Source organism: Pinus tabuliformis, chromosome 1_2 (genome assembly GCF_031772625.1).
Source record: "Pinus tabuliformis cultivar Carrire ecotype Pingquan chromosome 1_2, CPIR1, whole genome shotgun sequence".
Classification (NCBI taxonomy): Eukaryota; Viridiplantae; Streptophyta; class Pinopsida; order Pinales; family Pinaceae; genus Pinus; species Pinus tabuliformis.
The window spans coordinates 713,450,339-713,466,032 of NC_142298.1; the positions used below are offsets into that span (position 1 = coordinate 713,450,339).

The following is a 15,694-nucleotide window of genomic DNA, read 5'->3' on the forward strand; positions in this document are numbered from 1 at the left end:
TTGTATTAGCTTCGATATTTGCTGTAGGAAGCAGTAAATAATTTTCTTTAGTGATTAACAAATAGGAGAAGATTAATCAGTTGCTGTAGTAGGCGATTCGGGTGGGATTCTCGAATTTTCACATGTAAGAGATGCATATAAGCATTTGTTGGTTGTCACATGTGGACATGTCGGTGGGACCTGGTTCATCCTTTCCCCACATGTAGGATGCTCATTCCTTACGATTGATGGTTGACATGTCGGTGGGACGTGGTTTATCCTTTCCCCACATGTAGGAGGCTTCCTACGATTGATGGTTAGCATGCATGTAGGACATGGTTCATCCTTTCCCTACTCTTGGTGGTTTGCATGCGTGTAGGATGTGGTTTATCGTTTCCCTACTTGTGGTTCTGACATGTGTTTGTAGGATGTGGTTTATCCTTTCCCTACGTGTGGTTGTGACATGTATGTGTAGGATGTGGTTTCTCCTTTCCCTACATGTGGTTGTGAGCAGGATGTGATATGTTCTTTTCCTACTGGTGTTCCAATATCATCCTACCCATGTTGTCCGGGACACATGGGAAGTACTTCTCATTTGGCCAATCAGTTGGGACAAGTGGTTAGGGACCATAGCACTACCGATGGATGCATTGTGTATTGTTGTACTGTTGATTTGGGGTAGCATGGGATGTGCTCTAGCCATGAAAATTGGTGGAGAGGCTAAAGCACATGAGATCTCCAAGTGCCAGAAAGGGTTTGAGGAGATTCTAACCGGTTTGGGAGATATTAAAATAATTAATATTGCTAATGGAGTTCCTAAGTCTAAACTTAGGAAAAATAAAATATTAATGGGTATTAATATACAACTCGATTAGAATGGTCCAAAAGTCATGGATCAAGCCAATTCTAATCTTCGCCGTTGATTAGAGATTTAATCTCAGCTATTGATGGACCAACAAGAAAAGTATAAGAGGAGGCTTGAGGGTCAGATGGAGAATACACCAAGAGAGATCAAGAATTCGATTTTCTGGGGCAGGGTTTGTTGAGGAAATCGAGTGAGTGATCTGAGTTGCAGCTGAGGGGCAGTGAATACATAGTAGAGAGGCAAAGTAAGTACCAGTAGGATTAGCGCAGAGCCGGGAGAGGTTGACACAGAGCTAGCCAGTGGCCACGCAGAGGCAGCCTGTTAGGTTTCTATAATACTAGTGATTGCCCCATTACTGTTGTAGTTGTATCCCTTATTGTTATTGTTGTGCCCTTATTGTCCACATATTGTTATTATTGTGCCCCATAGAATCCCACTTTTGTTATTTTTGTGCCTTTATATTATTATTGTTAGGTCGGCTTTGGTTATATTGTGACTCCTTAGACTCCTATATATAGAAAGGAAGTTTTGTCATTTGAATCATCTGGAATTGTTCATTTGTGTAATGTAAAGGAGGTTGCCCCCTCGAAGAGGCTTATTTCTAAGGCGTTGATCTATCTTTTCTATCTTTTTGTGAGTTGGTTTCATAACATTTGGTATCAGAGCTTTGAATTCTAGGGTTTCGCTGATCCAAACAGGTCATCGTGGCATTTTCGCTATAACTTTTTCGCTACAAAGTTTCGGAAGCTAAAAAAATCCCATTTGAGACAGAATCGGTTTGAACCCGGGCTTGAATTTCAGATCTTGTCTCGCTATATTTTCGGAGATATAATCTGAGGAAGTTAGGGTTTTTTCAGACCCCTGAATTACATTCCAAACAGGTGACCTTGGGAAAATCGTCATAACTTTCGCTCTGAGCATTAGATTGAATTTTCGTAAGAAGTTACAGAAAGAGGACGGACTGTAGTTTTTTGGGTATCATTTTCAGAACCTAAGGTTGAAACAGTGACTCGCGGCACGTTGTACAAGTTCGCTCTACTGAACCAGTCTATACTCAAGTCATCGTGGGAGATTTGGAATAACTCTTCATTGGAGAATCCAATCTTGATCAAACTTGTGGGGTTAGAAAGATTACTCAGAGGGTTACCGCAGGAAGAAATTTCAGACCTTGGAGATCCAAAATTACAGAGATACATCAGATTCAATATCGAGCTCCTACAAAGTGAAAAAAGGTGTGTAGTTTTTTTAAATTTTTGCATAAGCTTGGTTTGAAAAATTAGTTTGAAGGAATTCAAAGGGCATAGTGAAGCATTATTATCGATAATTGATGCCTCGAAGAAAGAAAATGGAAACACCTAGTAAGCAACTTGAAAGCTCTAGCATGACTCATGAAGAAGAGGAAGAAATGCAACATGATATATCAAAATTACGAGACCAAGTGCAACAAATTTCACTCGCACAAAAAGTAACAGAAGCTAAGATGGATGGTTTAAAGAAAGACGTAGAAGCTAAGATGTATGGCGTGGAAGCTAAGATGGATGGTTTAAAGAAAGGCGTAGAAGCTAAGATGAATGACGTGGAAGCTAAGATGGATGGCGTGGAAGCTAAGATGGATGGCATGGAAGCTAAGATGGATGATTTAAAGAAAGGCATGGAAGATTTGAAGACAGATTTGAAGACAAATTTGACAAAGTTTCTACAAGAAATGCTTACTAATGGCGAAAGGGTAGTAAAGGAAACTCATGATGAGAACAAAATAAATGTTAATCATGATTTCGTAGACTGTAACGTTGGATCGAAGAACCACCATGTTCCAAAGATCGATATGAAGAAGTTCGATGGCAAGAATCCCAGAACATGGATACTACAGATGGAGCAATTTTTCGATCTCCATAATGTGCAAAACACACAAAAGGTACGCATTGCAACTTTATATTTGGAACCAAATTAGTTTGTATGGTATCGATGGCTTTGCTCTCGTAAACAAATTGTCACTTGGACTATTTTTATGGATGAAATGATAGCACATTATGAGGATAAAAAAAAACACTTTTTTTAGCCAATTGATAAATCTCAAACAAAAGGGTTCAATGATGGAGCCCATTGAGGACTTCCAAAAATTGAATATAAGGATAAAAGATATTCCAGAGGAACATAGGATTGATGTGTTCACAGGGACTTTAAAAGATAACATCCAACATGAGATTTGCCTTTGGGAACCAGATTCATTGGAGAAGGCATTCGGGTTGGCAAGAAAAATGTAAAGCAAAATAATGGCAATAAGGAAGCCTACCACTCACAATCATAAAGATGGAAGTGTTGCTGTCCCTAGCCATCCACAACCTACAAGGTTGACACCACAACAATTGGAAGAAAAAGGAGCAAAAGGGCTTTGTTACAGTTGTGATAGAAAATACACTAAAGGTCATAAGTGTGTCGAGAAGAAATTATTTTACATAGATTGTGAAGAGGAGGAAGAAAAGGAACAAGAAATGTCAAAAGAAGAGGATATACACAGGAACAAACCCTAGAAAAAGAAGAAATGAATCTGACCATATCTTGTAATTCATTGGCTGGAATTATCACTCCTCAAACTATCAAGATAGAAGGGCATATCAAGAAGAAAAAGGTAATAGTGTTGATTGATTCGGGAAGCACCCATAATTTTATTCATTGTAAGATAGCCAAGGAATTGAATTGCTTCCTATATCCAACACTAGAGTGTCATGTGATGGTTGCAAGTGGAGGAACCATAAATTGCTCAGGAAAATGCCATAATATCAAGCTACCCATGGGAGAATATGTATTGAATAGCTCAATGCTTTCCATTCCAATGGGTGGTGCTGATGTTGTACTAAGAGTCCAATGGCTACCAGTGTTGTTAAAATCGCGATAAAATCGCGATTTTATCGGAAAATCGCGATTTTTTCCCTTTCCCGCTTAAATCGCGATTTTTATACCAAAAAATCGCGCCTTTTTTTTATACTGATTTTTTCGGAAAAAATCGCGTTTTTTTTGAAAAAATCGCGATTTTTTCGAAAAAATCGTGATTTTTATGGAAAAAATCGCAGGTTGTCGGGGCAGCGGGCTTTTAATAGGCAAAAAATGATTTTTTTTATTTCATTATGCTGTCTGCGCGCGGAGGAGGAGAAGAAGAGGTGAGGGAGAGGAGCTGAAGGGTTTCCGTCGAATTTGGGAGCGAATCCAAGTGGTTTTAGGAGAAATCCAAGACAAGATCACCAATTTGTCCATAAAAAAGGTATGTAGATTAATTTTTTTTTGTTTTGCTTCTATAAAAACTTTGTTTTACATTGTTTTTCAAGAATTTTTTGTAATTTTTCATTGATTTGGGATGGGTAATTTGTTATGACTATGAGAACCAATTTTTTATTTTTATTTTCTCATTTTTTTTAAACATTGTTTATTTTTTTTGAATTTTCATTGTTTTTTGGCATTTGCCATTGGCATTTGGTTGGGTAACTTGGGTTTGGAAATTGGGATTTTGGAAATAATTAACTTGTAATTTTGTAAATGCTAAATTGTAATTTGTATTATGTAATCCTAAATTCCTATTTCCTAATCCTTATTTTTCCATAGGTTTGCAAATTCAAAATTCAAAAACAAACATGCCAAGGAAATTGGATCCTTTCTGGGAATATGGTGAACCTAAAACTCCGAATGATAGACAAAACTTGTATTGCAAGTTGTGTGGAAAGGAGATATTCGGGGGGGTGTACAGGTTGAAGTTCCACCTTGCACAAATCCCTGGACATGATGTGGGGCCCTGTCTAAATACAACTGCTGAAATTATCCAAAGAGCCATGAGAGCATTGGGAGAATTAGAGCACACTAGAGAGGCCAAAGAAGAACTCAAAAGGCAACTAAAAAGGTCAGCTGAAGGAAGTGGGCCAAGTGGCACTGGTTCTACTGCAGCGTCAGTCAATCCGGTAGCTGCATCATCATATTTTGTTCCTCGAACCACACCTGGTTCACAACCAACTATTGGTTCAATGCTAAAAAGAACTGAAAAAGAACAAGCTGACAGGTTGATGACAAAATTTCTCCTCTGGAGTGATATTCCTTTCAGCATTATAAGGAATAATCCATTTTTCCAACCTACTGTTGATGCTATTGCCAGTGTTGGCCCGGGGTACAAAATCCCTTCTCTTCATGATTTCAGAGGCCGGCTTCTTCAAGATGAAAAGCGTGACTGCACCCAAAGATTGGAGGATTTTAGGGCATCATGGGCACAAACAGGATGCACTGTTATGTCAGATGGTTGGACTGACCAAAAGGGGAGAACCCTTATAAACTTCTTGGTTAGTTGTCCCAAGGGGACTATGTTTATCAAATCTGTTGATGCAACTCATCAAATCAAAGATGCAAGAACTTTATGTGATTTACTGGATGTGTTTATTTTGGAGGTGGGTGCAGAAAATGTTGTCCAAGTCATAACGGACAATGCTGCAAATTATGTTGCTGCTGGTAGAATGCTTATGGACAGGCATCCTACTTTATTTTGGACACCTTGTGCTGCCCATTGTATTGATTTGATGTTAGAGGACATAGGGAAAATTCCCTTTGTCAAAGAGATTGTTGACTCATCAAAAAGCATCACAAAATTTATTTACAATCACACATCTGTGCTTAGCTTGATGAGAAAATGCACCAACAACAAAGAGTTGGTGCGCCCCGCCATTACACGGTTTGCGACGAGTTTCATATCTCTTCAATCCCTCTTGAATTCTATGTGGGATTTGAAGAGAATGTTTCTTTCAGAGGAGTGGCGTGCTTCGTCAATGAGCCGCAAACCAGAAGGAGAGGCCGTCTGCAGACTAGTTTCATACCAGGAAGACTTCTGGGCGGGAGTGCAGGAGGTGTGCGCTGTTACAGAACCTTTGGTAAAGGTTCTTCGGTTGGTTGATGGTGAGAAGCCCGCAATGGGCTATTTGTATGAAGCCATGGACAGGGCCAAAGAAGCCATTCGGTCCTACTATGATGATAAGGGAGATGATGGGTTTCAGAGACAACTCCTTCTATGGGAAGTCATTGATGAGTGATGGAACAACACACTCCATCGTCCCATTCATGCTGTTGGGCTTTTCCTGAACCCTGCATTTTCTTATGCATGTGGGTTTGATTTTGATGTTGAGGTCGTGGAAGGATTATTAACCTGTGTCCAGAAGATGGTGAGATCTCCAGAAGAACGTATAGAGATCTCTAGACAAATTGAGACATATAAGATGTCAGGTGGCACATTTGGCTTTGAGATGGCTGTCACTGATAGGACGATTAAAATGCCAGGTATTTTTTAGTTTGTACTTTGTAACTTTGTTTCAAATTTCATTGTCTCTTCAAATTCCATTTTTTTCTTATGTTTATTTAAAATTTTATTTGTAATTTTGTTGTAGACGCATGGTGGAAGATGTATGGTGTCAGAGTACCCCTTTTGCAAAAGCTTGCCGTACGCATCCTCAGCCAAACATGCAGCTCCTCGGGATGTGAGCGCAATTGGAGTGTATTTGAAAAAATACACAACAAGAAGCGCAATAGGTTAACACTTAAACATTTAAAATATTGCAAATTTCCAAATAAATTTTTGAATTCATTAAAGTTTTAAACAATAATTTTTTTATAATATTAATTATTAATTATTATTTCATGAACTTTGTACAGGTTGGAGTCCCATAGACTTAATGACATGGTCTATGTCTACTACAATCTTCGATTGTGGGTGAGACAACTAGAGAAGACACCTGATACGGAAGCCATCTCATTGGATGGGATTGACACCACTGCTGAATGGAGGGTTGAGACCGAGAGGCCTCTCATGGATCCCACTGATGATTGGTTAGTGCAGGATGAGGGGGAGGAGGAGGGGGAGGAGGAGGAGCAGGAGGAGCAGGAGCAGGAGCAGGAGCAGGAGGAGGAGCAGGTGGAGGAGGAGGAGCAGGAGGAGGAGGTGACACCGCCTACCCGGGCTACCACTACCACCAGTAGAGGACGTGGTCTCCGTCCACCTCAGCCTCCTGTAGCTGCTACTACTAGTTCTTCAGCTTCTAGAGCACGTCAGACTCCACTGCCATTTCCACCAGCACAGGCACCAGCTTCTACATCTAGAGGGAAAGAGAAAGTTGTGCCATTTTCTCGCAAGAGGGGCAGAGGAAATCAATAGGATTAGACTTTCATTTTATTGTATATGACATTATGACATGATGAGATACATTATCATATTTTTTGTTGATATTTTGAGGCTGAGTTGGGACTCAGGACTTACTATTCAGGACATGATTCAATGTTATGTGTGATTTTAGCGCTAGAAATGATATTAAACATCTTATATATTAGTTTTTTTATCATATTTATGTGTCAATGTATTTATTTTATGTTGTAGATGGTTTAGATATTAAAAAAATTGAAAAAAAATGAAAAAAAATGAATATTTTTGTGCCAAACGCTTTTTTCCCGGCGCCGATTAAATCCCGCTCGCGCTTTTAACAACATTGATGGCTACAATCCTTGGGTATAATAGCTTATAATTTTCAAGAATTTTTCATGAAATTCTCTTTAGAAGGAAAGGAAGTTGAATTAAGGGGTATCGCAGGGAAACCAGGAAAGATAATCAGCTCAAACGAAATGACAAAGCTTCTAAAGAATGAACAGCGAGGCATAGTTGCACAATTAAGTTCACTAGAGGTTCCCGCATCGAAATCATCCATTTCTCCAGGTCTCCAAAAATTCTTGGACAATCATTCCAAGGTATTTGAGGCTCCCAAAGGCCTCCCACCTATTCGTGATCATGATCATGCTATTAATTTGATTTCAGGAATTTTTCCTCCAAACATCAGGCCTTACAGATATCCCTTTGTCCAAAAGAGTGAAATTGAACGTATGGTTGCAAAAATGCTAGAGGCTAGTATAATTCAACCTAGTCAAAGTTCTTTCTCTGCTCCAGTGGAATTGGTTCACAAGAAGGATGGATCATGCCGCATGTGTCAGATTATAGGGAGTTCAACAAGCTCACTATTAAAGATAAATTTCCCATTTCTGGCATTGATGAATTATTCGCTGAATTGCATGGATCAATTACTTCACCAAGTTGGATCTTCGTTCAGGATATCATCAAATTAGAATGAAGATTGAAGACATTCCAAAAACAACATTTAGAACTCATGAGGGTCATTATGAATTTTTGGTCATGCCTTTTGGCCTTACTAATGCACCTTCTACATTTCAAGGTTCGATGAATTCCATTTTCAAACCCACCCTTAGAAAATTTGTGTTAGTATTTTTTGATGATATACTAATCTACAACAAGTCTTGGAAGGATCATGTCCAACACGTTGACATGGTGCTCAAACTATTGGAGGAACAATTATATGCAAAAATCTCCAAATGTTTCTTTGGAGTACAAGACGTGGGATATTTGCGTCATATTGTATCTCATGAAGGTGTTAAGGTAGACCCTAGCAAAATTAAAACCATTAAGGAATGGAACTCCCCACGTCCATAAAGCATCTACGAGGATTTCCCGGGTTGACAGGGTATTATTGCAAGTTTGTTAAGAATTATGGGATAATAGCAGCACCTCTAACAACATTATTAAAGAAAGATGCATTTTCATGGACTCCAGAAGCAATGAAGGCCTTTGAACATCTTAAAGAGGCAATGTGTCAAGCACCAATCTTAGCTACACCGGACTTCACAAAAATCTTTATTATGGAATGTGATGCCTCAGGAAATGGCATTGGTGTTGTTTTAACTTTTACTGCAAGAAGAATGACCCATTGCTTTCGAAATTCATCCAATCAAAGGAAAATATTTACACAGCTATTTACGAGAAGGAAATGTTGGCAATACTACATGCACTTAAGAAATGGCGACCCTACCTAATGGGAAGACACTTCAAGGTAAAAACAGATCATGATAGTCTTAAATACTTTTTAGAACAAAGATTTTCTTCAGAAGAGAAGCAAAAATGGGTCATAAAGATGTTGAAGTTATGACTTTGAAATCATTACAAAAAAGGGAAGCAAAATGTTGTGGCAGATGCACTCTCAAGAAAGCGCTATTTCTATTATCCAACCAGATTGGATAAACGAAATAAGGGATGAATGGAAGAATGAGGAGGAAGTGTGGGCACTCATTCAAAAGATACAACAAGATCCCAGTATTTCTGATACATTTAGCTGGAAAAATGATTCGTTATGGTACAAGGATCGATTATACCTATGTAAGAATTCCCAACTCAAACAAAAGATTCTTAGGGAATTGCACACCTCTCCCTTAGGAGGGCACTCAGGATTTCTAAAAACCTACCACAGGGTTAAGAAGGTTTTTTTTTGGGATGACCTTAAATCGGATATTCAAAAGTTTGTGGCGGAATGTTTGGTTTTCCAACAAAATAAAGTTGAAACAATTAAGACCCCAGGACTATTACAACCTTTATCCATTCCAAGCCAATGTTGGGAGGAGGTTTCAATGGATTTTATCACAGATTTACCCAAGTCTGAAGGAACGAGTGTTATCATGGTGGTAGTTGACAGACTTACCAAGCATGCACACTTTTGTGCATTATCTCATCCATTTAAAGTGAGTACAGTTTCTACTGCATTTATGGAAACAATTCAAAAGCTACATGGAAACCCAAAGATTATTGTAAGCGGCAAAGATTCCATTTTCACTGGAAATTTTTGGACAAAATTATTTTCTTGTCTTGGTACTCAGTTAGCTCATAGCTCATCTTATCATCCTCAATCTGATGGGCAAACTGAGATATTAAACAAATGTTTGGAAGGATATCTTCGTTGCTTTGTATCTCATAAACATACACAATGGGTCAAATGGTTGCCTCTGGCTGAATGGTGGTATAACACTTCCTTCCATACTGCAACAAAAATGACCCCATTTATGGCACTTTATGGATATCATCCACCATCCATCACATCATATTTAAGAGAAAATTCTAAGGTTCAAGCAGTGGAAGATCACATCGAGCATTAGCAAGTTCTCCAACTCTTAAAGGATAACCTCACCTTGGCACAGAATAGAATGAAACATCAGGCAGATCAACATCGTAGCGAAAGAAGTTTTGATGTAGGTGATTGGGTATTCCTACGGCTACAACCATATAGACAAATGTCCCTCAAGCAAGCTAAGAAGGATAATAAATTATCACCAAAGTATTATGGTCTGTACAAGGTGTTGCAAAAGATAGGTACTATGGCATACAAATTGGAGCTTCTTGCAGCTTCCCGAGTCCAGTTTTCCATGTTTCATGCTTAAAGAATGTTATAGGTGACAAGCTTCCAGTTCAAACAATATTGCCAGAACTTGATGAGGAAGGAAAAATCATATTGGAACTTGAAGCAGTCAAAGAAACAAGAACTTGATAGCTACGAAATCGATCAATTGTAGAGTATCTCATCAAGTGGAAGAACTTACCCGTTGAAGATTCCACATGGGAGGATGAGAACTTTAAATAGAAGCATCTAGAACTACTCAAGCATTGAGGACAACACTTTTTTGAAGGAGAGGGGCATGCTAGGTACCTATAATACTAGTGATTCCCCATTACTATTGTCGTTGTATCCCTTATTGTTATTGTTGTGCCGCTATTGTCCCCATATTGTTATTATTGTGCCCCATAGAATCCCACTATTGTTATTTTTGTGCCTTTATATTATTATTGTTAGGTCGACTTTGGTTATATTGTGACTCCTTAGACTCCTATATATAGAAAGGAGGTTTTGTCATTTGAATCATCTAAGAATTGTTCATTTGTGTAATGTAAAGGAGGTTGCCCCCCTCGAAGAGGCTTATTTCTAAGGCATTGATCTATCTTTTCTCTCTTTTTGTGAGCTGGTTTCATAACACAGCCAGGAACTGCGTAGAGCCAGAGAGGGCCACCGTGTGAGACGTAGAGGGTCTAGGGGCTGACGCAGAGGCTCTAGAAGCTGACGTAGAGCCCAGAGAGGCTGACACAGGGCCAGAGAGGCTGACGTAGGGCCTAGAGGCAATGCTGAGGGAATTTCGTTGGACAGACTAAGAGCTGGAGAGCTGGATAGGGTGACGCAGTTCCTATCAGAGTGACGCAGAGTAGCAAAAGCTGCATTGTTGCTGTGGGATCATTCATCCAGTGATTTAGCCGGAATATCTGTTTCCGACTGAGAGGTACTACTGTCGATGGCATTCTCTGTTGGGTGAGCCCAGTGTTGCGGGGGAGCGCCCCCCCCCCCCCCCTTCGAACCCGCTCCCGAAGCGCGCTCCGGGCGGGAGCGGGTCGGGAGCGCGCTCCCGGACGGGAGCGATTTTCGGGAGCGCGCTCCCGTAAAAAAATTTGCGCTCCCTGGTTTGTTAGGGAGCGATTCAGGGAGCGATCGCTCCCGCGCTCCCGGAGCGTTTTTTAATGCCCGGGAGCGATCGCTCCCTGATCGCTCCCGGGCATTAAAAAACGCTCCGGGAGCGATTTTAGACGGGCCGGGAGCGGTTCGGCGGAAAAAAATCCGCCGGACCCGAAATTTCCAAAAATTTTAGAATTTTTTTTTTTATTTTATAAGCCCAATGGGCCAAAAAAATATCATTTCAACTTCATTGAGCAAGAGATTGAGAGCTGGAGCAAGAGCAAAGGAACAAGGAGCAAGAGCTGAGGAGCAAGGAGCCAGAGCTAAGGAGCGAGGAGCAAGTGCCAAGGAGCGAGGAGCAAGCCTGCAGAGGTAAGTAACTTAATCATTTAGTTAGTTTAGCTGGTTAGGTAGTTAATTTGGTTAGTTTAATTTAGCTGTTTGAGTTTAAAGATCATGTATTTAAATTAAATTAATAAATTAAATGAATTAATCCCAATAAACTAAATTAATTTGCAGATTCAAGACTCAAACCCTACAAACATCAAACACCATGGACATGGGGATATTTATTGGCATTTTCCTCTTCCTGGTCCCTTTTATGGTTATTATGGTGGTGGAGAGTAGGAAACGGAGGGGGCCTGAAACTGAAGAGGTGGATGAAGAAGCTGGAGGAAGTCAAATGGGTGAAAACCCCAGTGAGGAGGAGGTGGAGGAGGGTGAACATGACCCTCAAAAAACTAAACAAGACCAAACTCCATTGTGGAAATATGTTCACAGGGCTGAAACAGGGAGAGGGGGTGGAACCACTAAATTTCATTGCCCCCATTGCAACACTGATTACACAGGCTCATACACCCGTGCTAGAAGACACCTCTGCGGGAAAAGGCCATGGGATGGAGAGAAACAAATAGGAATCAAAACTTGTGCAGCGGTGTCAACAGCAGATAGAGCCAAATACATAAAGGAAGAGGAGGACGCCCAATACAGAACAAAAAGATCAAGGGGTTTCTTTGAACCAATCTCACCATCACAAAGAACTCCTTCAGCATCCTCCCAAGGCAGTGGATATGGACATGGAGGCACGGGGTCATCATCTTTAAGGCGTAGAACCATATCAGATTTCCTTGATGAGGGGTGTAGGAATGATGTGGATTCAAAAGTTTACAGGTTCCTCTATGCATGTGGGATACCATTCAATGTTCTACGCTCACCTTATTGGCACGAAATGGTTTCTGCCATAAATGATGCCCCTAAAGGATACAAGAGCCCTGGGTATGACAAGGCAAGAACTGTTGGCCTTGATCATGAAAAAGCAAAAATATCACATTCTTTGAATAAAATGACAAGTTCTTGGACTGACAATGGGGTGTCCATTGTATCTGATGGATGGACAAATGTAAAAGGCAAGCCATTGATAAGTGTTCTTGCTGTGTCCCGAAGTGGTCCCATCTTTCTAGCTGCACATGATTACTCAGACAAGTTCAAGACCGCTATCAACATTGCAGAAGCATTGCTTGAAACAATTGAGCGTATTGGCCCATACAATGTCATCCAAGTCATCACTGATAATGCTCCTAATTGTAAGGCAGCGGGAGCAATTATTGAGGATAAATACCCGAACATATTTTGGTCTGGATGTTTGGTTCACACATTGAACCTTCTGTTGCATGATATTGTCAAAAACAAAAATGAACAATACCAATGGATTGGTGATTTGTACAAGAAAGGAAAAAATATGATAAAATTTATTACAAATCATAGCAATACCCATGGCCTTTTCCGCAGTCACTCGAGATTGGAGTTGCTGAAGATTGCGAGGACTAGATTTGGTAGCTATTACCTCACCTTCAGGCGCCTTTTGAAGGTAAGAGAGGCATTAGCTAGCATGGTATCAAGTCCACATTGGCAGGTGTTAAAGGAAAGGGCTACAAATGTAGCTGACATGGCAGGTTTTGAAACGGTGGAGGAGGCCGCTCTTGATGGGCAGTTTTGGACAACTGTGAGACAGGTATTGGATTTCACCAAGCCAATTTATAACATGATTCTTTTTGCAGATACAGACAAACCAATGATTGGCGAGGTGTATGAGCAAATGGATACCATGTTGGGGGAAATAAAAGACATTGTTCATAATAAAGATCCCAACTTGTACAAACTGATTCATGATTGTGTGTGTGAACGGTGGAATAGGCTTAACGTTCCACTACATTGCTTGGCGTATATCCTTACGCCAAAATACTACTCAGAATCTTGGTTGGGCAAACCTGCAGCAGGGGGTGGTGTTAGGACCAAACCCCATTTAGATCAAGAGGTAACTAGAGGATATCTGGAAGCATTAGAAAAGTTGGTGCCTGACAAGGAGGAATGTGCAGCTGTGCGCCTTGAAATAGGCAGATACTTCAGTGGCAGTGGTTTGTATGGTAACTTCCATGCAATGGACGACAAAGATAAATTTGATTCTCTCACATGGTGGGAAACATATGGCGGCCACAGACTTTTGCCAAAATTGGCAAAAAAAGTTCTTTCACAGGTTGTAAATTCTTCTTCTGCAGAGAGGTGTTGGAGCACCTACAGTTATATACATAATGTGAAAAGAAACAGGCTCAACGAAAACCGAGCAGAAAGCTTGGTTTATGTGCACTACAACTTGAGGTTGTTGAGCCATTACTGTGATCGGGCTAATGAAGATCTCACATATAAAATTTGGGACAATCACCCTGAGGACGACAATTTGGAGGATGGCATTGTACATATGGAAGAACTAGAAGAGGAGCTTGTACGGGATGAAAATGAAGTAGCTGCAGCAGCCATGCCACCTCCACCTCCACCATCCAGTAGCAGTTCTCGGGGCCCGAGTCTTGTTCCATTGCTGTCGCCACCTCCATCGACACCCTCGCGTGGAGGCTCTAGTTTTGGTCGTCGATCTGTGCGGGAGACTCCTAGAAGACCACCACGACCTGCTTATACTCCTGGAGACTCTCGTGGCAAGGGCCACTTGTAGATTTACAGTTTACTTGTCTTTTTTAGTTTCTATTAGACTTTAGTTTTCATAACTGTTGAGTTTTGAGTCCTTGAATCTTGACTCTTGACTCTTTCATATCATTATGACATTATGATATTTTTTGTAAACATTATATCACTGTGACAATGAAAATTTGAAGTTTGAAGTTGGGCCTTGGCAATTATAACTCATTGGTAATGATTGTGAATTATGAATATGATGCTTTGTGAAAGACTAAAGTTGTTTCATTTCATCTCATTATTCATGTTTCATTTTATAAATTTTTAACATTTCATATCATGTTAACAGTTAGAAGTTAGGACTTAGAAATATCTTCGATATTACTTCTTGTAATGGTTAAACTTGGCTTACAAGTACAACTTGTTACTTTGGTGATCAATGATGATAAATGTTATTGAATTTTCAATTCTGAAAGCTTGAAGTTGAAACTTTAATATTGAATTTGATGAATCATGATTTATAAGACTCAATATGTTGCAGTTGTAATATGTATTTTACTAACTTGTGGACATGGTTGATGACGATTATAATTTCTAGATGATTGATGTGATATGGTTCAATGATCAATTTATGTTTTTTTATGTTTTTTATGTCTATTTCATCATTCTACATGTTTTTGTTGACATATATGTATCAAAAATTAAAAAATATAAAAAATATATATATTTTTAAAAAATCGCTCCCCGATTCGCTCCCAAACCGGGAGCTTCTGAAAATGGTCGCTCCTGCTCCCGCTTCCGCTCCCGCTCCCCGCTCCCGCTCCCGCTCCCAAGTAACATTGGGTGAGCCATTTCTGGCACCCAAGTTGTATTTTGAAACTACATAATAATAAAACCCTTTGAATAGCTGCACCGGTTTTCACGCATTGGGTTTTTCCGGGGACATTAGTCCAAAAACAATGGTGTCGCTTGTGTGCTTGTTTACTTTCAGTTGATGATCTGTATGTGTTGATACTGTACTTGTATTTATTTTCAGTATTTACATGGTAAATAACTTGTCAAGTAATTGAACAAGTAGGAAGAAATAAATCAGATAGTACAGGAAGAATTTCTAATGGGTTAAACTTAGAAATTCCAACATGGTATCAGAGGATGGTTGCAGATCACAAGGTAACTGAAGACATCAATCGAGTAGAGCAGTAGCAGCAGAAACAACTGTCCCCAATGATAGACGCTGTTCCTAGCAGAAAGCAGCAAGGAAGGAGTGGCGCAGAGGGCCTGCGCCATCAGTTCGAGCCAGGAGGAGGATCAGCGTAGAGACAGAGAGGAGCATACCTAACCTACGCTGTGCCCGGTCATCTTTCTCAGCCAGGAAGGATCGATGTTGTGGCCAGGAGGTGTAGGTTTTTCCGGTGCCGGGATTGCGCAGAGCCTAGAGGCTCAGTCCTTCAAGTTGCTGAGGTATAGGAGGCTGCGGATAATTTGTAGAGCAAAGCTGGTGGGGTACTATGGTCAGAACAGTACCTAACAGGGCAAGACCAAG

At 40.2% G+C, this 15,694-nt stretch overlaps 2 protein-coding genes across 6 annotated transcripts in view; both read left to right on the forward strand.

Moving 5' to 3' along the window:
* Window positions 1-15,694, forward strand: part of LOC149207730 (histone acetyltransferase HAC1-like) — a 311,587-nt gene that overhangs the window by 145,154 nt on the left and 150,739 nt on the right. The window lies entirely within an intron of this gene.
* Window positions 5,947-7,172, forward strand: LOC149207731 (uncharacterized). The gene is made up of 2 exons (XM_089393943.1): window positions 5,947-6,397; window positions 6,521-7,172. The coding sequence occupies exons 1-2, from the start codon at window positions 6,270-6,272 to the stop codon at window positions 7,017-7,019; spliced, it is 627 nt and encodes a 208-aa protein (XP_089250069.1). The 5' UTR covers window positions 5,947-6,269; the 3' UTR covers window positions 7,020-7,172.

What these genes read in the sequence shown, in the direction of transcription:
- LOC149207731 (XM_089393943.1), top strand. Translation starts at nt 6,270, where the DNA reads ATGTATGGTGTCAGAGTACCCCTTTTGCAAAAGCTTGCCGTACGCATC. An exon ending in CACAACAAGAAGCGCAATAG is followed by an intron (nt 6,398 to 6,520) that starts GTTAACACTTAA and finishes AACTTTGTACAG; the next exon opens with GTTGGAGTCCCATAGACTTA.